Source organism: Aspergillus tubingensis, assembly GCF_013340325.1.
Source record: "Aspergillus tubingensis WU-2223L DNA, scaffold_2, whole genome shotgun sequence".
Taxonomy (NCBI): Eukaryota; Fungi; Ascomycota; class Eurotiomycetes; order Eurotiales; family Aspergillaceae; genus Aspergillus; species Aspergillus tubingensis.
Genome location: NW_023336276.1, coordinates 362,408 through 384,958, shown reverse-complemented (window position 1 = coordinate 384,958; position 22,551 = coordinate 362,408). Strand labels below are relative to the sequence as shown.

Genomic DNA, 22,551 nt, shown 5'->3' with positions numbered 1-22,551 from the left:
AATACTACTGCCACTACAGACTAGCCCCTAGATAGCACGGAATAATACTCAGTTACCTTCCACCTAGAATCCTTCAACTCTAGCCATCTGATACATCTTCGATTCTAGGACCCTGACCATCTTTGTCTTCAAGATTTACGACGCCAATCGCCTCCACATAGGCAGTTGGCAGTTCATCCCCCAATGGCTAGTCAAGTTTTGCCCTTGATGTCAGGCGTTTCGAGTATTAAGTTTGCTCAAAGTAAGACATGATATAGATTATGATCATTCCACCAGGTTGGACTTCCGATCCCAGCGGTCGCAGGTAATTTAATTGCCGTCGAGGCTGGTGAACGTAAAGTTCCCCTGGGCAATTTGAGGTGCGAGAATAGCATCAGTCCAGAACAGTTGCCGCATGTACCTCTTCATGGCCTGTGTGCAAAACGTCAGTCAGGATCCTTTCTGTATAGTTGACCAAGTCACCGCTAAATGACGACACTGATTTGGCAACAAGAAATGTCTGCCCACTAGATCCTTGAGAATTGCTAGCATTTTCTATTTCGTTCCATACAATATATTACTTCCTATGTTTCCGAGGTCTTCCCGGGATCTAGCTATCTTTCCCTTTGATCTCAGTCGTTCTTGCTCTTCTCTCTATGTATGTATTCTCCAGCTTTTCTGGGTTCACCCCCTAAACCGAAGTTCTTGAAGCGACCTTTCAATTGACAATATAATATCATGAATGTCAGCCTCGCTACTATAGGTGTATTGTGAGGTTTCTCGGCGTATCAGACTGGGGCGATTTCGTCTCACATCCGACATTCTTGGAGCCAGATCAAGGGCTGGGCGGCTTATTGGTATCGGAGGCGGACTAATATCTGGATACTCCGCGTCTCTTGAGGCATGCTTTCGCATTTCATCTTGATCATCTGCACGACGGGCACCTAGGCCGACAGGGCTCAGGGTGGACTGAACATGACTTGGTAGATGGTGGTCTATGTGCGACATTTGTATATTCAGCAATTGAGCCTCAATACCTCGTCCTATGCCGATTGAAAGAAGGCACAGTGCTGTTCTTTCCATATATTTCAATAGGGGGTTGTCGAAGAAGACAATATCCGATTTCCGGCGTACGGCTGAATCATGATCAAATAGAAAGGGAAACGAGCTGCCGAATTCAGTCAAGCGACTATGAAGGTCTTTGCGCAGGTGCTCACAGTCAGGAGCATTATTATTTTCCAGGAAGAAAAACTCGTCTAACAGGCACTGGAGATACCCGCAAGCGTCGTTCATCGTTTCGGAATTCAGACTGGATAGTCTTCGTACGGTTTGAAGGCACTTGTCCCAATCCAGCGAATGTCGGAAAATTTGCTCGAGTACGGACCTCTCCAATTGATAATCTTCTAGACCTTTGATGCTTTCAAAAAGTATACCAAGATCATCAAGCAAAGAAGGGTTGCGAATATGCCTTGACATCTCCATCCTTCTTGTGATAAACGGTTTACTCTGCTGAAGGAACTGTAACCTGTCGATGTTATTCCAGGTCCGCATCTCGGGCACATCCCTTGGCTCTTGAACCGGCATTTGGAGTTGACAGGATGCTGGTAAAACCTGAACGCTCTCTAGAAGCATCCAATTCAGATATGGCCGAGTCTTAATCAAGTGCGGATATTCTGAGGATATTGTCGATGCGAGAAAACTAGATCTCCTCGAGAATTGTTTGTAGGCTATCTGGACAGCCTCAACAGAGCATTCCGTGTTGAAAAAGTTGGCAAGCATGTATGCATTCGCAAATTCCGTCAACAGAAACTGCTCATCATCCAGTTGATCTTCGTCCAGCTGAAAGAAGGAGTCGCCAGCTTGAGAGATGTCTTCCAGTTGGGCAAATTCTTCAAAATATCCGTTGAAGACGTAATGCCCTCCCTGGTCGCCAAGCATGGGCAATATAGATCGTAAGATACGATGTGCATCCCAGAAGAAGCCTTTTTGGAGCAAAAGGCGATACCAGGCACCCACGTAGGGGCAATTGCTTTGTGGCAGGCCTGTAGAATATAAGTCCCAAGTCCATCGTCCCCATATCTCATCAGTATTGTTCCATTATCCGTAATAGACCAGTTCAAGAGGTCCTGGAAGGCTCTTGTTTCAAGAAAGTTCGAATGTGCAGCTACGTATGCAATGATGCGCAAGCAGATCTCTATCATTTGAATCTACATAACGGGGAACAGTCAGCAAACCCCAACAACAAGTCTCTGGAAAAGAAAGGAGTGGGAGGGACAAGGAAACCTACCTTGATCCCGATCCCTATAGAAGGCCTAGTGTCTGTTAAATCACGATCCTCAATCAAGTAATAGCCCAGCGCTGCTCTTGCCATGTTCAACGCCGGTATTAATGCTCCTCTAGTATGCATTTCTGCAAGAGCTCTGATAGCCTTCAACAGGATAACTTCCTCTTCTGTGTATTTAGCAAGAGTGTCTGTCAGGCGACTTGCGATAAATTGACGCAGCTGACCGAAGCTCCCTTGCTCCAACAGAAGGTCCGCGTATTCGGCCGCCACGGGGAAGAAATCAACATGGGGGGCTAGGCGTTCTTCGAAGAGACGGATACCTTTCGTAAAATGCCCCAATCGATTTAGTCGCGCTAGGATTCCGAGCTCATGCTCTAGATCTAAAGCAATGTCCAGATCTAGGTGTGCGGTAATGTCTGTGGCATTATTGTCGGGCCAATTCAGCCAGTCCTCCTCGTTGGGAGAGTTAGACACACCACTAGACCGTGCAAGTTTCGGCGAATATTCATACGCGTCCGGATATTCATGGTTGCTGGGATCAGGCGACGGCAAGTCTTGTACGCCAGCTAATTCCTCGGGCAATTCTTCTTGGCCTGAAGCATAAGGTCTTGATCCCATGGCAGTATCGGGGGTTATGATTTCTGATTATGTGGGAGCATAGAGTGTGTGATTCATCTCTGCTTCAGCTGAAGTTCTTATGGGGCGGCTTTGCCAAGACCACTGAATTGAGATATATCACAAATGTGAGAGCTCAGTTCGAGCCCTACATCACAGCCACAGTCAAAGAAAAAGAAATAACGGAGAACAGGAATAAGGGAACAGAGATTTAAACCCAGGTCGGGCGCTCCGTCCTTCCCGCCAAGTAGTGTCCACATCGCCTTCGACTCAACATTGGGATGAACCATCAGATGCAATGCATGCCAGGCGATCCACCACTCAACCCGAGCCATTCAGACATGTCGATGTGTGTCGAAAACAGTCAAGTGCAAGCCTTGGGAGCCTCAAATTTGGCAAACTTCGTGTTGATTGTTGCTGGCTGAAATCCAAGACACAGTGGGGTAAGCTCCGTGGGCAGGATACAGGGCTGATATATTTGAATCTCACATTCCATCAACCCGCCGATTGTAAGCTCTCACAAGCCACCATTACCATCAACTTCCATGAGGTAGAGTACTTTTCCGGTAGGAATCCCAAATCAGATCTCGAAATCACTGAATTCTTTGGGCCACAAATCCTCACTGGAGAGAAACGAGAGCGCCAAGTGTCTGAGACCCTCGAAGCCATCCCCAGAGTGGGGGCCGCCAATGTAAATGTTGAAGGCATTGGTGTCTCACGAAAGTCCCAGGTCACTTACGCATCACGGTGGAAATTCACAGGGTCGCGATTTACCGATAACTCTTTAGACGACTCATATGTTGCAAGTAGTCGATATCGACAGCTCATCTGGCACCTGGAAGAGAACGATTTGGACCGTCAGGCTGTCCACCACTCAATCGTGCACACCGCGCTTGCCTTTCACCACGATACCTTTCCATTCTATATCGTCCTGCAGATCGAGGTCAAGATGCAGCGACGGCATCACCGAGCCTTACAACACCTTGTTTGTCCGCCGCGGGGCAGAAATGCGCCTTTCCGAACTACGATTGAGCCCGTCGGCTCCAAAACAGACGATCCAAAATTTGCCAGGTTAGTTAGGAATATAGACCAAGCGATGGTGAGAAAGAATCTACATCCAGTGGCAGGTAAGTCCCTCTAGAGACCGGCAACTCACTGAAATCATTCACTAAGATAACTACAGAAGTATCAGACCCGAAGCCTGCTGCCACGTCTGATGACTCAGAAATCAATCATCCTGACGAGAACTATAGCATCAATGATGGTCCAAGTGGACCCTTGCTTGGAGTCGCGCAAAGACTGTGTGGAAATAAACCATCAGGCATATCGGCGTTACGAAGGAGAAGCTCGTCCGCATCCACAAAGTCCGTAAACAGCTCTAGTAAAACTACTCTTGTCGGATATGAGACGATGAGCCAGCCTGATGACCAGGCAGGAATAAGACCTGCCGACTGTGAGGCTGATGATCTATTAATCGTCAATTCTACCAAACAGACCATCAAGGCCACTACGATCCATAAACATGCATCCATTGTGGCACTCTCCGTGGTGCGACATGCCTCGCAGCTTTTGGCGGCTTTAATAGCATGGCTAATCTTGGGGTTGAATGAACTGCACACATGGCTTGCTCGAACTGGAAAGGGGCTTGAACGGGACTGATGTCGCATCGTGATGATGCCATTGTACTACTGTCAACATTACTTAATTGAGTTTCGGAGCTACATGCTATCTTTAGGGACAAGGGATGGAAAATATAGCAAGATCTTGTTCCACGAAGAAATCGTCCTCTCCTCTAGAAACCAGCCGATGAATTCAGACACATAGTTATTACATAGCAGTTTCGCATGGCTGGAGCACTCCCGCTTCCTCTTTCCTAGAAATATCGGTACTTCATACGTCCATAAATCTGGCGGAACAGACACCCCAGTTCTCCCCACTTAGGGTTGCATTTGTGTTAGTACTATCTCTTAAACAGGTAATATAGACATCGTTCTCCAACTCCAAATGATCCTTCTAGCACAAACGGTGCCCTAGTATTCATTCGGGTTAAGTCCACGAGTCTTCCATCCATGTGGTCGACAAAAGGACAAGCACGAGCGATATGAATACCTATATAGAATCCAACTTGAAGCCTAGAAGTGTTATGCTGGAGTGGCATGTGCTAATGATAAATACTGTATTAGTTGCCATCTACTCCTCTGACGATGCTGCTGCTCCACCAAAGTCAATCCTACAATAGCACTAGTAGTATAGGAAGGTCAACCACAAGGCCCAACAATCTAGGTGATCGATCTGCTTCAATCAGATGGTTTTTATCCCGGCGTTTGCTGCTGAATCGGTAATGTGGCGAATATACATCATGCATATGCACGATTTATTTTTGACTGGTAACTGAAAGCTATGTGACTAGCTGCATTAGACGCATAGTCCGAGAAGCCGTATATTTACCAGCCAATCACGCTCCGGTCTTTAGATGGCTGCACGTCATTCTGCGCCGAGTTGTATCCAACTGTTTTCCGCAGTATGCGCCGGTCAAATCGAGTAGGATGTAGATGCCAGAAGTACACGGAGTACTAGCATTTCTATATTCGGGCCGCTGGGAATCAGGTACTAGGTCAAACTTAAGCTCGGCCCGGTTACGCAACAACCGGGCCGAGCATATCATCGAATGGCATCGCGAGGTGGAAGCCCGTACGCAAATATGGCAAAGTTCGGAAGTGCTAGGAAACAGAGAACAAAGAAACTCAGCCTGGTGGCGGGGATATTTAGGTTTGCGCTTATGCATCTGGAGACGTCCCGAGCAGGCCTGAGACATATGCCAGGAATGGAGGGAATAGACTGTAGGGCTGGTCGTTTAAAATGGAAAAGAAAGGGCGCCTAGCTCGTATCGTTGTTAGATGGCTTTTCTCGAACTCTATCTCGGATCTTGCGCATACGATATATTTTAGCCAACCGGGGCAGACAATTTGTCGCGAGGGTCGTACTATTTCTGTTTCAAATTGAGAAGATAAGCGAGATTGGAACTAGCACACAATATGCTCTCTGTATACCGGTAGATGACTCAATCGCCCATCCATTCTTTTCGATAAATCCTTTGAAGGCTTGCCTCCTCCTTATGTAGACATTAGCGATTCCAGATGGTAACCCCTAAAAGCTACAAGCGGCCCTATATCGGCCCGACCAGAACAACAACCCGATCGACCTTCTCGATAGGTCCACCAGAAATATACCTAGCGACGGTCCCTCCAATTGACTCGCAGCCTTAACTAGTGGCTGATAATTAACTCCCCCGCATTCGATCATAGCTCCTCCCCGCATCGGCCTTACAATCCGTAAACCTGGGGAAAATGTGGAGAACGCGCGGTGCTATACATCATTGCGTCGACGTTGGTCCAATCTGGACTCGTATTCCTGATTTCCGGTAACAACTGAGCAAATGCCGCATGCTATCAGCTGAGCTGGTGTGTGAGAAATGTGGCTTGCCACGCATCGCGGGGGCAAGCGCGGCGCTTTGTGTTGCGTTGTTAGGAGGGTTTTCATTGATATATGGTTGCAGCCTGCTTTGGTTTTCTTTTGGTTCAATCTATCTGATTTATCTCGGAATCGATTTACTATAGCTATTGTGAGCCATCATGCCATCTACTGATATTGAGAAACCTCCCAGTGTCGAGCGGATCGAGGATATCGATAAGTCTGGGGTTGATGATGTGGACTACGATGAGGAATTTACGCCTGCAGAGCAGCGCAAGATCATTCATCGGGTTGATCGTCGGCTGGTGACTATGGCTGGGTTGGCGTATTGCATTTCGCTTATGGATAGGACGAATCTTAGTATGGCGGCGGTTGCTGGGTAAGTTTCTTGAATTTGGTTGATGAGTAGATTATGTTGTGTTGGATCGGTCGTTGACACGAGGCCAGTATGACGAAGGACTTGCAGCTTGGAGTTGGGACTCGCTATGTGAGTTCTACTCTGTCATTTGAGGATGCATATTCTGATGAGGTCTAGTCTGTCGTGATTCTCGTTTTCTTCATACCCTATGTGGTCTTTCAACCTCCGATGACGGTCATCATCCGGAAAGTAGGCCCGACTTTGTTTCTGGGAACGCTGGTCATATCGTGGGGAGCAATACTTGTTGTACGTTGACTCTGTTCTCTAAACCCTTGCGAAACTAGAAGCCTGACAGTTGCTGCTCTAGGGGATGGGATTCGTGAAGAATTGGAAGCAAATGGTCGCAATCCGTGTGCTCCTTGGTGCGTTGGAAGCAGGTGAGTGTGACTTGGTGTTACAATTCTTTGCCTTGTATAATTGGCTCAAATATCTTCTTGCAGGTTACTTCCCGGGCTGTGTGTACCTTCTTTCAAGTTGGTACGTCCGATGTAAGTTACGCAGACCAACATTCATGTAATTTGGCTGACAACACAGATGACATCCAAAAGCGATACTCGGTCTTTTACCTTATCGGTTGTGTGGCATCAGCACTAGCCGGTGTACTTGCCTTTGGCCTGATGCAGATGGGAGGCATTCAGGGCATCTCAGGGTGGAGATGGATATTTATAATGGAGGGCGTGGTATGTTTTTGATCCTAATGAGGAGACATTGTGTTAATTTTCCTAGATTACGGGCGTTATCGGACTGTTGACCTTTGTCTTCATGGTTGACTTTCCCGAAAAGGCACACAAGTCCTGGAAATTCCTGAATGAGAGGGAGAGTGCATTCATCGTCCGACGCATCAACCGAGACCGTGCCGATGGAAATGGAGAGCCTTTTACGTTCAAGCGATTCTTCAGCCCTGCGCTTGACCTGAAGATATGGGGTTTCGCATTGATTTGCCTGTCAGTTCTCTTCACGCCATTATTCATATTAAGATCTGACAACAAGCAGATGCAGCACAACGGGGGCATACGCCATCGCGTACTTTCTCCCCATCATCCTCCAAGACGGAATGGGCTTCAGCACCGGCGCCGCACAGTGTCTAGTTGCACCTCCCTACGGCTTCGCGGGCATCGTGATGTATACAACAGCCTGGGCAAGCGATCGGTATCGTATACGGGGACCAATTGTGGCGTTTAACGCCGTAGTCGGCATCATCGGCCTTCCGTTGATGGGATTTGCCAAAGGCAATGCAGCGCGATACGTGGGAGTGTTCCTGGTAGTCGCGGGGGCAAATTCCAATATTCCCGCTGTCATGGCCTATCAAGCCAACAATATCCGGGGCCAGTGGACGCGCGCGTTCTGCAGCGCGACGCTGATTGGTGTTGGAGCCATTGGTGGCATCCTCAGTAGTCTGGTGTTTCAGTCGAAAGATGCGCCCGAATATAGACCGGGGATATGGACAACTATTGCGTGAGTATTCTTGATTTTTACTGTGTGTTGGTTGCACTAAGCTAAGTGTGATACAGGTGCAACCTTGTTACGATGATCACAGTGGCTGCTCTGAGTGTGTGGTTCCGATATGCGAATAAGCAAGCCGATCGGGGAGAGCGTGTTATCGAGGGGTCCGCCGATTTCCGGTATACTATCTAGGACGGGAAAGTAGGGTTTTTATATTTGATTTTGTATTGTGTGGATTTGGGCTGGTATCTCTGTCGGATGGGATATGAAATTACTACCTAGTATTCCGTTAATGTTTGTGCCGTCAAATGCTGGAGATAGCCAATGATGTGGAGCGTAATGGAATTGCCCGTCGGGAAAGCAGCCGGGGTGTTCGTGTTCTAGATCGGGAGGTGCCCGCTACGATCTATATTCTTGCATAACTACTGCATTGTGTAAGCAAGGATGTGTAATGCCCATTATTATCAGATGAGTAAGACTGCAGAGTACCAGTAAAGTGCTGAGGCTAGTGGCACACAGCAATGTAAGTCAAAGTCTGAGAGATAAAAAGTTCAAGTTGCAGCAGCGCACAGCTCGCAAGGGGGACTCTTACCGACGGGCCCAGCTCCACGGGGAAAGTCATGATTGCATCACCGGGGAACGCTATCGGAGGAGCTTCCATTGCGGAGGGAGGCTGTTCTTTTCCTCCATTCAACATTTTGTATAGGTCAATTGGTGAGAAAATTAGCAGTGGGGCATCTGCTCAGTGAGATATATTTAGTCCGCCATAGATTATCTTTAAGAACTGGGTATAACGAAAGAAACTGTGCAAGAACTGATCAAACAGATAAATGCAGGCAAGCATTTCCCGCGGGAAAGTGAATCTTATCGCGGGCTTATCGCAAATGGCGGGGCTCCATCGCGAGGGACCGGAGCTGTATTTCGTCTTGTGATTGGCCCGGGACCAGCGTTATCGGCCGGACAGACAGTTTCCCGACACGAGTATCCGTGGCGCCCGCGGTCGAGGAGGATTAATTATTCTTGCTATCTGCTCCCCTCCAGTCTATTCTTTTCTTTTTATCACTCATCGTCGCAATTAATTCATCTTCTCTCCTCTCTCCTCTCTCCTCCTCATCTCCCTTACCTCCTTCTACTCAACTGTGTTGCGCAATCTCATGTGCTGAAGTCTCGCGCAACCGGGTCTATACCTCCCCTTCCCTAGACTCCCCTCCTCCCCACTCACCTACCTACCGTCCGCCATTCCTGAAATCGTTGGACCAGCTCAATTGTAGGTATGGCTGCATCTTTGTGCGCTCTGCGCGGCACTCGCCAGCTGGCGCTGCGCTCTCGTTTGCGCGCTGCTCCCTCACCAATTGCGGTGCGGAGAGCTTCTCCCTTGATTCGTTCCCTTCACACCACCACACAGCAGTCGCCCTCTGCACGACGGCCCGTCTACACCAGCTCCGTCGCGGATCATGGCGTGCCTCATCCCCCGGATCTTTTCCAACCCCTCGATACTTTCCCCAGACGTCATATTGGCCCCAATCCCGATGCCGCCAAGGAGATGCTTGCCACCCTGGATCCTCCGGTGGCGTCGCTGGATGAGTTCGTCAAGCAAGTGCTGCCGGCGGACATCCTGTCCAAGAAGGACCTAAAGGTGTCTGCTCCGCACTCCACCGCCAATCTTCCCCACAGCAGCGTGCACGGTGGTCTGGGAGAGACGGATATGCTGAAGCTCTTGGATACCTACCGCAAGCAAATCGATGTTTCGGGCAAGACATACCTCGGAACGGGCTACTACCCGACCATTGTGCCCCCGGTCGTCCTCCGTAACGTCCTGGAGAATCCGGCATGGTACACCAGCTACACTCCCTACCAGCCGGAGATCAGTCAGGGTCGTCTCGAGTCCCTTCTGAACTTCCAGACGCTGACTGCCGATCTCACTGGTCTGCCCTTCGCCAATGCCTCGGTTTTGGATGAAGGTACTGCGGCCGCTGAGGCCATGACCATGTCCTTGGCCACCCTGCCCATGTCAAAGCAGAAGAAGGCCGGCAAGGCTTACGTGGTGTCTCACCTCTGCCACCCTCAGACCATTGCGGTGATGCGCTCCCGGGCAGAGGGCTTCGGCATCAATCTGGTGGTTGGCGATATTCTGGCGGATGACTTTAAGCTGGTCAAGGAGCAGGGTGACAAGCTGATTGGTGTTTTGGCTCAGTACCCCGACACCGAGGGTGGTATTTACGACTTCCAGTCTCTGAGTGACACGATCCACGGCAACGGTGGTACCTTCAGTGTTGCTACCGACCTTCTGGCTTTGACTCTGCTCAAGGCACCTGGCGAGTTCGGTGCCGACATTGCGTTTGGAAGCGCCCAGAGACTCGGTGTCCCCATGGGATACGGTGGTCCCCACGCCGCCTTCTTTGCCTGCGCGGACAAGTACAAGCGTAAGGTCCCCGGTCGTGTGGTGGGTGTCTCTAAGGACCGTCTGGGCAACCGTGCCCTGAGATTGGCCCTGCAGACCCGTGAACAGCACATCCGCCGTGAGAAGGCCACTAGCAACATTTGCACAGCTCAAGCCCTCCTTGCCAACATGACCGCCATGTATGCTGTCTACCACGGACCTGCTGGCTTGAAGGCTATCGCCCAGCGCATCATGTCGATGACCACTACTCTGCAGGCGAAGCTCGCCGGCTTGGGTTACAACGTCCCGATCAAGTCGAACAGCGCTGATGGTGGCGCTCTCTTCGACACGGTTGTTGTCGAGCTGTCCGGTGCCCAAGAAACCGATACCATCATTGCGGCTGCTCGGGAGCAGTCCATGTTCCTCCGCCGGCTGAGCGACACCAAGGTCGGAATCTCTCTGGACGAGACTGTCGGCCGCGAGGAGGTGAAGTCTATCCTCAAGGTGTTTGCCGCCCACGCCTCTAAGGCCGAGGTTGGCTTGGAAGAGGATCTGGCTGTTGCTCCTGTTCCCGCCAGCCTGGAGCGTACCTCTGCGTACCTGACCCACCCCGTGTTCAACACCCACCACTCCGAAACGGAAATGCTGCGTTATATCCGTCACCTCGAGTCCAAGGATCTGTCCCTGGCCCACTCCATGATCCCTCTTGGATCCTGTACCATGAAGCTCAACGCAACCACGGAGATGATTCCGGTCTCGTGGCCTGAGTTCTCTCAGATGCACCCGTTCCTGCCGGCTGATGTAGCCAAGGGATACACCCAGATGATCGATGACCTCGAGCAGCAGCTCGCTGACATCACTGGCATGGCCGAAGTCACCGTGCAGCCCAACTCTGGTGCGCAGGGTGAATTCGCTGGTCTGCGTGTTATCAAGAAGTACCAGGAGGCCCACGAAGGCGACAAGCGCAACATCTGCCTGATCCCCGTCTCGGCTCACGGTACCAACCCTGCCAGTGCTGCCATGGCTGGTATGCGCGTGGTGACTATCAAGTGCGACACCAAGACCGGCAACCTGGACCTGGAAGACTTGAAGGCCAAGTGTGAGAAGCACAAGGATGAGCTGGCGGCCGTGATGATCACCTACCCCAGCACCTTTGGTGTGTATGAGCCCGGCATCAAGCAGGCCTGTGAGATTGTCCACCAGTATGGCGGCCAGGTCTACATGGACGGTGCCAACATGAACGCCCAGATCGGTCTGTGCTCTCCTGGCGAGATTGGTGCCGATGTGTGCCACTTGAACCTGCACAAGACCTTCTGTATCCCCCACGGTGGTGGTGGTCCTGGTGTCGGTCCCATTGGTGTCGCCGAGCACCTGCGGCCCTACCTCCCCTCTCACCCGGGCAGCGAATACCTTCAGTCCAAGCGGTCCGAGTCGTCCTCGCCCCCGATCAGCGCTGCTCCCTGGGGTAGCGCTAGCATCCTGCCCATCACCTTCAACTACATCAACATGATGGGATCCAAGGGTCTTACACACGCAACAAAGATCACGCTACTGAACGCCAACTACATCCTGGCCCGTCTCAAGGACCACTACCCTATCCTATACACCAACGAGAACGGCCGCTGTGCCCACGAGTTCATCCTCGATGTGCGCAAGTTCAAGGACACCTGTGGTGTCGAGGCTATCGATATCGCCAAGCGTCTGCAGGACTACGGCTTCCACGCCCCGACCATGTCGTGGCCCGTGGCCAACACGCTGATGATCGAGCCCACCGAGTCGGAGAACAAGGCGGAGCTTGACCGGTTCTGCGATGCCCTTATCTCCATCCGAGAGGAGATCGCCGCCGTCGAGAGCGGCGCCCAGCCCCAGGAGGGCAATGTGCTGAAGATGGCACCCCACACCCAGCGTGACCTGTTGTCCAGCGAGTGGAACCGGCCATACACCCGCGAGACGGCGGCGTACCCGTTGCCGTACCTGGTGGAGAAGAAGTTCTGGCCTTCGGTGACGCGTGTAGATGATGGTAAGTCCCTATCCCACTGTTTTCATGAAGACTTGTGCTAATAATTTGCAGCATACGGTGACCAGAACCTCTTCTGTACCTGCGGACCGGTGGAGGATAGCGAGTAGATAGTCTATGATACCCATGTGTACGATTGCGTTTGATACCATATTTTCAACATTCTGGATTGGGCATTGCATATTGATACGACTTGCATGACCAGCGATTCAACATTGTCATGATAGACAAGGATGGCGTTTTTAGAAATAGTAATAAAATTATGAATGTTCCATCAATTAATCATTCATTTATTCCAGTTGCAAACAAGCCAAACACTCGACATCCACCCCAGATAGGCAATCCGTATCTTATCGTCACACTAGCCGCTTTCAGGATCGGAGCCGGCCGAGCAGCCCCGGAACCGGACGCGACGGGCCTCACTATAAGACAGCCATCTGCTGGGCTATTGCACTTTGTCGATTTTCTCTTCCGGAGTTTTGGACGGCTGCAGTTCTAAATCACCGTCGCATAGCGGATTGATCTCAATCCAGCACTCTTAATTGAGCCGAAGTGCGTGCAGCACCTGCATCGCCCCGCGTCAGCTTTCCACTACCCGCGACGCAGATTGGCACATTCCCCACACGAGCTCCTAGCTAGCAGCTGTCAGCAACGAACCTACCTATATACAACACTCTTTCCTGCATCCACTGCATTCGCACAGCAACATGTCCCCCAAATACACCCTTTTCGTGGGAACCTTCATCCAGCTGCCCCGCTTCAAGTCTGACGAGGGCCACAAGCTCGCCATCACCCGCGGCGCGCTCTGGGTGTCCACTGCTGACGGCACAATCGAGGGATTCGACTGGTCCATTGCCAATGACAGGGACTTGAAGAGATTCCTCCGTCACAAGGGGTGGACTGTCGTGGATGACAAGAGTAGCCATAAGGGCAAGCACGGAGTGAAAGTGACATTAGTCGTTGCGCGCGAGGAGGAGAATGAGTTCTTCTTCCCTGGGTTCATCGGCAAGTCCCCCTACCCTACACATCCCAACTCATCAGCATACACCACTAATACAGAGGAACGTTGAATAGACACACACATCCACGCCCCCCAATACCCCAACGCCGGCCTCTTCGGCGACGCCGGCCTTCTCCACTGGCTCCTAAACTACACCTTCCCCATCGAATCCTCCTTTGGCAGCACCAAATTCCCCTCCATCCCTCCCCCCAACGCCTACCGCGTCTACAACCAAGTCATCGCCCGCACCCTCGCAAACGGCACCACCTGCGCCTCCTACTTCGCTACCATCCACGTCCCCGCCACCAACCTCCTCGCTTCCCTCTGCCTCGCCCGCGGCCAACGCGCCCTCATCGGCCGTGTCTGCATGGACCGTCCCGAGCAATGCCCCGAGTACCTTCGCGACGAGTCCCCCGACATCGCCATCGACAAGACCCAAGCCAGTATCGACCACATCCACACCATCGACCCTGAGGGCGCCCTCATCAAACCCATCGTGACCCCGCGGTTCGCTCCATCATGTACCCCGCGCTCGCTGGGGAAGTTATCCAAGCTCGCGGCGAGCTACTCGCCCCCACTACATATCCAGACGCATCTGGCTGAGAACCTGGATGAGCTGAAACTCGTGCAGGACCTCTATCCAGAAGCAAGGGATTACACCTCCGTGTATAACTACTTCAAATTGCTCACCCCGCGGACCATCCTCGCGCACTGCGTGCATCTCTCTGACGACGAGCGTGCCATGATCGCCGATAATGAGGCGAAGCTCTCCCACTGCCCCGCGTCCAACTCGGCCCTCGGCTCCGGGATCTGCGAAGTCCGGAAGGCCATCGACTCCGGCATTACGGTGGGACTGGGAACCGACGTAAGCGGTGGATACAGTCCCAGCATACTAGAAACGGTTCGCCAGGCGTGCCTAGTATCAAGGTTACTTCCTCATATGTCGGGGACTTCTGAAGGACAAAATAAGGACAATGACGGAGTACCGAGAGAGGTCCTCTCCATTGAAGAAGCACTCTACCTCGCCACACGCGGCGGAGCAGCGGTAGTCGACATGGCGGAGCAAATCGGAGGGTTTGATCAGGGGATGGTGTGGGATGCGCAGCTGGTGAAGCTGGGGAAGTTTAATCCTGCGGGGAGGTGGGGGAAGACAGGTGGGGTGGAGACTGCGGTCGATGTGTTTGATGAGGGCCAGGAGTGGAAGGAGAAGGTGCATAAGTGGGTATGGAATGGGGATAGTCGGAATGTGAGGATGGTGTGGGTTGGAGGGAAACTGGTGCATCGGGTTTGGGAGGAGGGAGAGGATAGAAGGGAGGGTGGGGGATGGATGAGGTGGGTGATAGGAGCGGTTGGTGTTGGTGTTGTTGGGTGGGCGGTTGTTAGGAGGTTGGGGGGTGGTAGATGATCGGTGTAATGGATTTTGGATTGGCGTCTATAGATGACTATATTATAGATGAAAGAGTGGGTGTATCATTTGTCGGTTACTAGACTAGAGGTTATAATGATACCCCGATATAGGACTACTATCAACATGCATCAACCTATACCAGGACCCATATCCTCTTCTACTAGTAGTAAATACCATCCTCACTGAAACAGCTCCACACAATCAAAGATCTAGTAAAACACTCATCAGCCAAACTCACCATCTCATCTCATCTTACATCAAAGGGAAAAACTTACAAAATTCGGGCTCAAAAACTCATCCCCCGAACTACCCGAGATAACACTAATCGTGATCTACACTCATCAGCACACATCACTCCCACAACTTCACTCACAACATATATCTAAGTAGTATGGTAAGGTAAGGTAAGGTAGCAAGCATACCGTATTCTCCCCTTCAACAATCGTCCCCTCCGGAACCGAAACATCATACACCTCGCCGTAGCCTCTATACGCGCCACGAGTCACGCCACGGGAGTTCAGGTTCGTAGGTGCGGATGGCGCGGAGCCTTCGTAGTCGTTTATCTATTTGATTTAGTTAGTCATACTGGGTGCGGAGAAAGGGGGAATGAGGTAGGTAGATAATTACCGTCGCTTGAGGACGTCCACCCGCGAACGACAACGTAGTTCCGATACGCAGCGTCGCTGCACCGGTTTGGTCGGATGCCGCGGTGAATTTGATAGTTACTGGGTTGTTGACGGCCTTGAAGACGGCCATGGGGAAGTCAGTTAGCGAGGAGCTGCCGACGGTGTAGGTTAGGGGACCCCAGTCGGACATTCTGGAGTCTGAGGGGTGCATGCGGAGTTGGTTTTCTGCGTTGCGGAAGCCGGTTGGTCTGTTTCATTAATTAGTATATCAGATGTGTATGTGATGTATGTGGTAGATGCAGGTGACTTACTGTCCGTCCCAGTCGCCAATCTTGAAGATAGTCGTTCCTGTTTTGACGGAGCCGGAAATGTTCTTGGTTGTGCTCGAGCCGGCGCTGACCGTCACTTCGCTGGTGGCGACGACGTACTCGCCTTGGTAGTAGACCATGGTGTATGTTCCTGGTTTCATGGCTGGGGAAGTGAAGCTGCCGGAGGAGGATGTGTATGTCCAGTATTGGGCGTCGTCGTTGTACCTGACCGGTTAGCTGGGGTGGGTTGATAGGTTGGGTGAGGGGGCGTACCAGTGAACGACCCAGTCGAAGCTGGAGTCAGCACCTGACGCGGTTCCCGTTACGGTTCCTCTGTCTGCTTCGGCGACGTAGCCTTCGATGTCGAGGTCTGCGAAGAAGGACGTGTCGATGTCGGTGCTGGGGGTGCCGCTGCGGCTGAAGTACATCGAGTACGGTCCGTGGAGACCCATGCGGTAGGACTCGGTTTGGACGTGGCCCGAGTTCTGTTTTGTCAGTAGCCATGGATGTGGGTTTAGAATAGGATACGTACCATGTACCAGTAGAGGGAGTTGTAGTCGCCGCCGTTGTTGGAGTTGATGTCCCTGAAGCTGTGAGTATTGTTCTTGCGATAAATGCTTTGTACCTACCTGTGGAATGGGCCACCGGAAGAGGTTTCGTATTGGTTGAGGATCATACAGACGCGGTGCTCATCACCCGCAATGCCTTGACTCAGTCAGCAGGGACCGTGTAGATAGTTCAACATCTCTTACAGTGTCTTTGATCGTCAATGAAGCGCTGGCTGGAATAGAACTTGCTACGAGTTTCCCCATCGACGAGGAACTGCCGTGAAATTAGCAACGTCTACGAAACTATTCAATAGACATACCACGTCAGATCCTTCAATGGCCTCCCCACCGGCAGTGTTGGACACATCGCCGAACGGCTCCTCATTGGGGAGTTCGTCCGGGTTGAGTCGAGCAATGAATCGCAATTCGCCGATAGATGGCTCTGGTGGTTGTTAGAAATTATTTCGATTATTTGACGACAAACTCACCCTCCGTAATGTAGGTGGCCATATGAATAATAGGATCACCATCATGGACAACCATAAATTGGGTCAGTGTGTCCGTTTCACAGGTCACCTTGATGTAGTCGCCTGCCGGAATCAGCTTGTCGTTCTTGCTGTCCAAGATAGATCCAACTTACCACTCTTGGTAGCAGAAACAGTCGCAGTTCCGAGACCGGAGCCGATATGGCTACCCTTGCCGGAGTACTGCAGCTCTGTGCCATAATGCACGATGGAAGTAATATCGCAACTTCCGCGGTCCACAGTAAACACCAGCGAGTTGGGGGAATTGGCGTTTATGACATAGGAATCATCGTTCGTCGTTATGCCAAAGTCTGCATTGACGACTCCAACTGCAAGCGAGAGAAGCGACAGCAACGACGTTCTGGACAACATCTTGGCGTTTGACAGTGTCAGACCAAGGTACATTTCTTGTTATTTGCGAGCTGACACCTTAAATAAATGATTCCAGCAGGAGCACTGCCGAGCCCTGAGTACCGATGGAGCCAGAGCCGTCAAGCTAGCGACTCCTCATGCACAACCCCTGGTCTAAAGTCTTGGACAACGAATAGCTTCCACCAATGGCTGACTTGGCTCTTTCTGCAGCTGACAACATATCAGAATTTTATGATAAAATTTCGAATTTGAATGCCATGCATATTCCGGGTGACCAATATATCATCCTTCCTTATGATCTTAGCATTTTTCGGCATACTACGCAAAGAGAGAAGCTTCATGTCAAGACTCCAATTGACTTTGAAGGCACACTGAGTGCTCATGATGTTGTCGATCATTTACCCAATTAATCACTTTGGACGGCGTCGGACCCCATCTATGTCTTGGCCAGACTCTTCAGTGGTGGACGGACTCGTTTCTTGGCTGGCGGACGGAGGGAGCTCCGCGCGATATCACCTGGTGTGACTATTTAGCATAAGCGCCAATCCACGAGTCAGAAGTGCCGTTTTTCATGTTAGGTCTCGCGTACTATGAGCTCTCTCCTCAATTTAATCTATTCCTCGCCAAATCTAAGACGACGGCAAAATGGAAAACATCCGCACGTGGAAAAGGTCTTTATGCCCTTTGGATGTGTACTCGCTCCGCTAAATGCCAAGAGCTCAAGCTGATGCTGAAACGCACCATATGATGTCCGAGACAGCACCGGTGGACCGTACCTCGTCTCGAGCAACGCCGATCTTTTTAAGCGACATTTGCAGGATGTCTAGTAGTGTTTATGCTATCGTGTTCTCAACATCCTTATCCAACAACGACTGTTTTGTGTAGAATTCCATCCGGTCGTGGGTTGTGTCTTTTTCGAATATTTATAGATGTCAAGCCATGGTGTTCAAAAAAGCTGGCAAGTAGCTCGGTCCTTTCTGATAGAACAGAAGTTATTCTAAGACGATGCTATAGCTAAATTTCTCGAGCTGTTGTAGACCAGAGCATCGTCACATAGACTTGCCAACGATGAAATACAGTCTGCGTTTGAACAACTCTGGTGAGATGCATAACACCTTGATAATATAACCTTAACTTAGGCTGCACCGGCTTATAGCTGCAAGGATGGAACTGACGCAAGGGCTTATGATGCTTTTGCTAATGCTGTGAGGACCTAGGAACCCAATTAGTCAGTCTATGAAGATACTGTGATAGGATTGAATGACATTTAGTCACAGCCTCATCGTAGCAAAGGTCTTACAAGAGACTCTATGGTTTCTGAAGCTGCAGTTTTCAGTAGATCCTCAGAGATCCTCCTCGTTAGAGACGATCGGCCCACCTGTCAATATAGATACAAGAACATGGGTCGGGAAATGCCGACGGCATGAGGATTTCCGAACGCAAGAAAGGAGGAATGCAAGGGATTGCAAAACAAACACCGAACCGAGCCAGACTCGCCGCCCGAAACTAGTCCATCATTCCGTCCACTCTCGGCATTCTTCTTCACATTTCCCCTAGATCTCGGCAGAACTGCTGCATAGGTGTATATTTCTGACCCCCAGTTGCTGATGCAAAGCTGCAGCACGATTGATCGCATTCGGTTGTGTCTATACTCATGATGAGAGTCCTTGCAAGACAGATTATAGCTACGAGTTCGAGGGTGTAGGCATGCTGGTGGCTCATACAAGCTAAACTTTCAGTTGCAGTGTCCAGGAATATCTTTACGGCTAAATCTTCTGCTCATAGCCCACCAGTTTCTGGGCCCTGACTAAATCTTAAATATTCTTCTATTATTCCCTTCGACGCTACTCGAATGCTGCCCGGAATAGCGAAACTGACGAGACTGAGAATGCCTTGCACACAGATTGATTCAGTTACGTTCAATTGCAGACTCATGCCCCTGTATTTGTCTCAGTCAACTATTACGCTTCATTTCGGCAACTCCTCTTGGTTTCACAGCCCCTTGCTTCAGTATGCAGCCCAATCCTCGTGGCGACGGCGAGACAAAAACTGGGAGCAGTAACCCTACATATTGAACTACTGCAGAGTCAATCAACTTCCTTTAATAAAACGAAGCACAGCCTAGGACCGCGGAGACAAAGGTGAAAGGTGGCGATAAACATGGTGCACGCATCAATTCCGAGTGGAGGCTGGGTCCGGACCCTGCAGACGCATTCCCAACCATCCTGCGCTACACAAATGATCGACAGGGCATCTTCGGCAAGCGGAAGGAACCCCGCAAAAGCTACGTATTGCCATTGCTCAGGAACCCACTAATTAAGACACAGACATGTGGCTTTTGCTGCCCGTGCGCCCCGAAGCCACAGGCCGACGGAGGCATCAACCCTGATGCGTCTGTTGATTGTTATGGTCTTGTCCAACAAAACAGGGATTTCTGGCCGCACACGATGCCCAGCAGCCCACCATATCTCGGCTGGGCATGTTGACATGTGTTGAAATCGGTTTCCGTAGGCAGACGTCTATTAGAAGTGAATTTACTGTATGACAGACATTCGTGACCGAAACCGTCTCATTCACTGTCTACCATTGTAGTTATGTTTTATACATAAGACACAAAAGGAATGCCTTCTATCATGGCAAGAAGGGAATTTAGGAATTTGTGTGTTACTGCCCTCTTCCTTTGCTCTAAAACTTCTCCCCTTGTATACACTGTCCCTTAAAGGCCGCTATGCCTTCATACGCCACCACAATAGCAGCCATCGGGGCTTTCCTGCTCTCGCAGCCCGTTATGGGCTCGGGGCAGAAAAAGACCCCCTTTGGATGGGGTACTCAGTCGCTTGCTCACTTTGGTATTGACCCAGACCTGGGGAGGCACAATGAGCAGAACCTCAATACTCTCGTTTCACATTCTGCGATGGCCATTGCGTTGGAGACTGAATATGTCACCGTATGAAAAACACCAGCCTGGTTCTTTGTTCCTATCACTGATCACGATACTCAGATTCCTCTTGACCATGACAATGCATCGGCTGGCACTTATCAAAATCGATTCTGGGTTAGCGATGAATTCTATGAGCCAGGCAGTCCGATATTTGTATATGATACAGGGGAGGCGGATGGCGCATCGATAGCCTCGGCCTACCTCACTTCCACACTTTCCTTCTTCAGAGAATTTCTAATCGAGTTCAACGCCATGGGAATCGCTTGGGAGCACAGATACTATGGAAACTCGACTCCGGCTCCCATATCCTATGAGGCTCCACCAGAGACCTATCAATACCTCACCACCAAGCAGGCGCTCGCGGATCTCCCGTACTTTGCTAGAAACTTCACCCGCGAGAAGTATCCGGACGTGGACCTGACGCCGCAGGGCACACCGTGGATCATGGTGGGCGGCTCGTACGCTGGGGTCCGTGCTGCATTAACTCGCAACGAGTACCCAGAGACCATCTTCGCAGCCTATTCCTCGTCGGCTCCGGTGGAAGCACGGGTCAATATGAGCGTGTATTACGACCAGGTCTACCGCGGCATGGTGGCCGATGGATGGACCAACTGCTCGGCAGATATTCACGCTGCTCTGGAATATATCGACGATCAACTATCGGACGACGATACAGCTACCTCAATCAAACAACTCTTCTTCGGACCTGGCGCCGAAGCCAACTCCAACGGTGATTTCACTGGAGCGCTAACCGCCATCTACAGCTACTTCCAAAGCTATGGTATGGCAGGAGGGATTGGAGGTCTAGGCGCATTCTGCGAGTATCTTGAAGTTGACCCCAAGACGAACGGGACTACCGGGCCGGATGGTCTTGCCCCTACGTATGGCGGCCAGTATGTCGCTGAACGATGGGCAGCATGGCCCACCTTCCTCGAGCTGGTCAATCTGAATATGGGGACCAACTGCGGACCTCAGAACGCTTCTCAGCCAATTGACTGTGATTTCTCCAAGCCATACGGCGATCCCGCGACCATCACCTGGACTTGGCAATACTGCAGCGAATGGGGGTTCTTCCAAGCGAACAACGAAGGGCCACACTCGTTAGCCTCGCGATATCAGTCGGTGGAATACCAGCAAGAAGTATGTAACCGACAGTTCCCCGATGCGGTGGAGAAAGGACTGTTGCCTCCATCGCCGCGGGCGGATGAGGTCAACCAAGAGTTCGGAGGATGGACGATCCGCCCGTCCAATGTTTACTTCAGCGGAGGAGAATTCGATCCGTGGCGGTCACTGTCTATTCTGTCTACGGACGATATCGCACCGCAGGGGGTGGAGTTTACGAGCGCGATCCCAGCATGCGGGGTGCAGACAGACGAAGACACGGTGTTTGGATACGTCATGAAGGACTCGGAACATTGCTTTGACTTTCAGGCCACGCCGACCGTGGGTAAATTGTCACGCGGCATCTTCACGTCCGCCTTGTTGCAATGGCTCGATTGTTTTGGACAGAATTCCAGTCAAACCAGGTGATTGGTGGCTAGGGGGGGAAGGTGTTTGGGTTTTGCTGGCGCCTGGAGCCTGAAGCCTGGATAAAGAAAAGATGACGAGGGTTGACAGTGGAGTGGATCTTGAGATGCTACATAGTACTTTAGAGAAGTACACGCGGGCAACGTAAGTAGATGCAAGAGAAGCCTCGGAGGTTTTAGATCAGCGGTTGGATTTAGCGTCATGTCCAAAATCCTGCGACGCAACAGCCGCTTTTCCCTTTTGGGAGATGCTTGCGATGTTTCCGAGTGCCGAAAGCATCTGGAATCGGGAAATGACCCCCTCGCAAGGTTGGCTTTTCCAATCATCTCCAGCCCATTGCCGCTTCTGAGTTTGTTGCATCGCTGGAACCATCCATCCCTTCCCGTCTCCCTGTCTTCGTTTACTTACTGACTGTGTGGCTATGGAGGCGGGGGTTCCCCATTCCTTCATTTCACATGGGGCCTCACGACCGAGGAGTTTGGAACCAACCCTTCTTGGCCAAGTGAATCCAAGTCTGGATCTCTCCTTGCGGGGTGAACTAGGGCAAAGTATATAAGGTCTGTGGTCGGAACCAGACTGCCCCTGTCGATTATCATACCTCTTTGTACATAACATTCACTCTTAAGTTATTTATCTCTCATCTCACATTCCTCAAATCTCTCCTTTCCACTTCTCCATCTACTATCTAGG

The 22,551-nt window shown here is 51.0% G+C and overlaps 7 protein-coding genes across 7 annotated transcripts; 5 read left to right on the top strand and 2 right to left on the bottom strand.

Annotated features, from left to right (window-relative positions):
* Positions 1–309: 309 nt before the first annotated feature.
* On the bottom strand, positions 310–2,881 carry AtWU_00683 (uncharacterized protein; the record flags this gene model as incomplete). The annotated part of the gene is made up of 4 exons (XM_035495798.1): positions 310–411; positions 793–1,902; positions 1,941–2,186; positions 2,267–2,881. The coding sequence occupies 4 exons, from the start codon at positions 2,879–2,881 to the stop codon at positions 310–312; spliced, it is 2,073 nt and encodes a 690-aa protein (XP_035351691.1).
* Positions 2,882–3,176: 295 nt separating this feature from the next.
* AtWU_00682 (sugar (and other) transporter family protein) lies at positions 3,177–4,537 on the top strand (the record flags this gene model as incomplete). The annotated part of the gene is made up of 2 exons (XM_035495797.1): positions 3,177–4,005; positions 4,062–4,537. The coding sequence occupies 2 exons, from the start codon at positions 3,177–3,179 to the stop codon at positions 4,535–4,537; spliced, it is 1,305 nt and encodes a 434-aa protein (XP_035351690.1).
* Positions 4,538–6,510: 1,973 nt separating this feature from the next.
* Positions 6,511–8,402, top strand: AtWU_00681 (putative phthalate transporter; the record flags this gene model as incomplete). Its single annotated transcript, XM_035495796.1, has 9 exons — positions 6,511–6,728; positions 6,797–6,836; positions 6,885–7,013; positions 7,075–7,144; positions 7,208–7,255; positions 7,302–7,447; positions 7,494–7,711; positions 7,761–8,222; positions 8,279–8,402. The coding sequence occupies 9 exons, from the start codon at positions 6,511–6,513 to the stop codon at positions 8,400–8,402; spliced, it is 1,455 nt and encodes a 484-aa protein (XP_035351689.1).
* Positions 8,403–9,483: 1,081 nt separating this feature from the next.
* On the top strand, positions 9,484–12,717 carry AtWU_00680 (glycine decarboxylase subunit P; the record flags this gene model as incomplete). Its single annotated transcript, XM_035495795.1, has 2 exons — positions 9,484–12,610; positions 12,662–12,717. The coding sequence occupies 2 exons, from the start codon at positions 9,484–9,486 to the stop codon at positions 12,715–12,717; spliced, it is 3,183 nt and encodes a 1,060-aa protein (XP_035351688.1).
* Positions 12,718–13,314: 597 nt separating this feature from the next.
* On the top strand, positions 13,315–15,012 carry AtWU_00679 (chlorohydrolase family protein; the record flags this gene model as incomplete). The annotated part of the gene is made up of 2 exons (XM_035495794.1): positions 13,315–13,612; positions 13,682–15,012. The coding sequence occupies 2 exons, from the start codon at positions 13,315–13,317 to the stop codon at positions 15,010–15,012; spliced, it is 1,629 nt and encodes a 542-aa protein (XP_035351687.1).
* Positions 15,013–15,194: 182 nt separating this feature from the next.
* rglA (putative rhamnogalacturonase B) lies at positions 15,195–17,393 on the bottom strand (the record flags this gene model as incomplete). The annotated part of the gene is made up of 12 exons (XM_035495793.1): positions 15,195–15,224; positions 15,291–15,347; positions 15,438–15,578; positions 15,643–15,889; positions 15,953–16,174; positions 16,223–16,434; positions 16,482–16,533; positions 16,579–16,654; positions 16,702–16,771; positions 16,818–16,939; positions 16,986–17,087; positions 17,138–17,393. 12 exons carry the CDS (start codon positions 17,391–17,393, stop codon positions 15,195–15,197), a joined length of 1,587 nt encoding a protein of 528 aa, XP_035351686.1.
* Positions 17,394–20,121: 2,728 nt separating this feature from the next.
* Positions 20,122–21,864, top strand: AtWU_00677 (putative serine peptidase, family S28; the record flags this gene model as incomplete). Its single annotated transcript, XM_035495792.1, has 2 exons — positions 20,122–20,340; positions 20,395–21,864. The coding sequence occupies 2 exons, from the start codon at positions 20,122–20,124 to the stop codon at positions 21,862–21,864; spliced, it is 1,689 nt and encodes a 562-aa protein (XP_035351685.1).
* Positions 21,865–22,551: the final 687 nt, after the last annotated feature.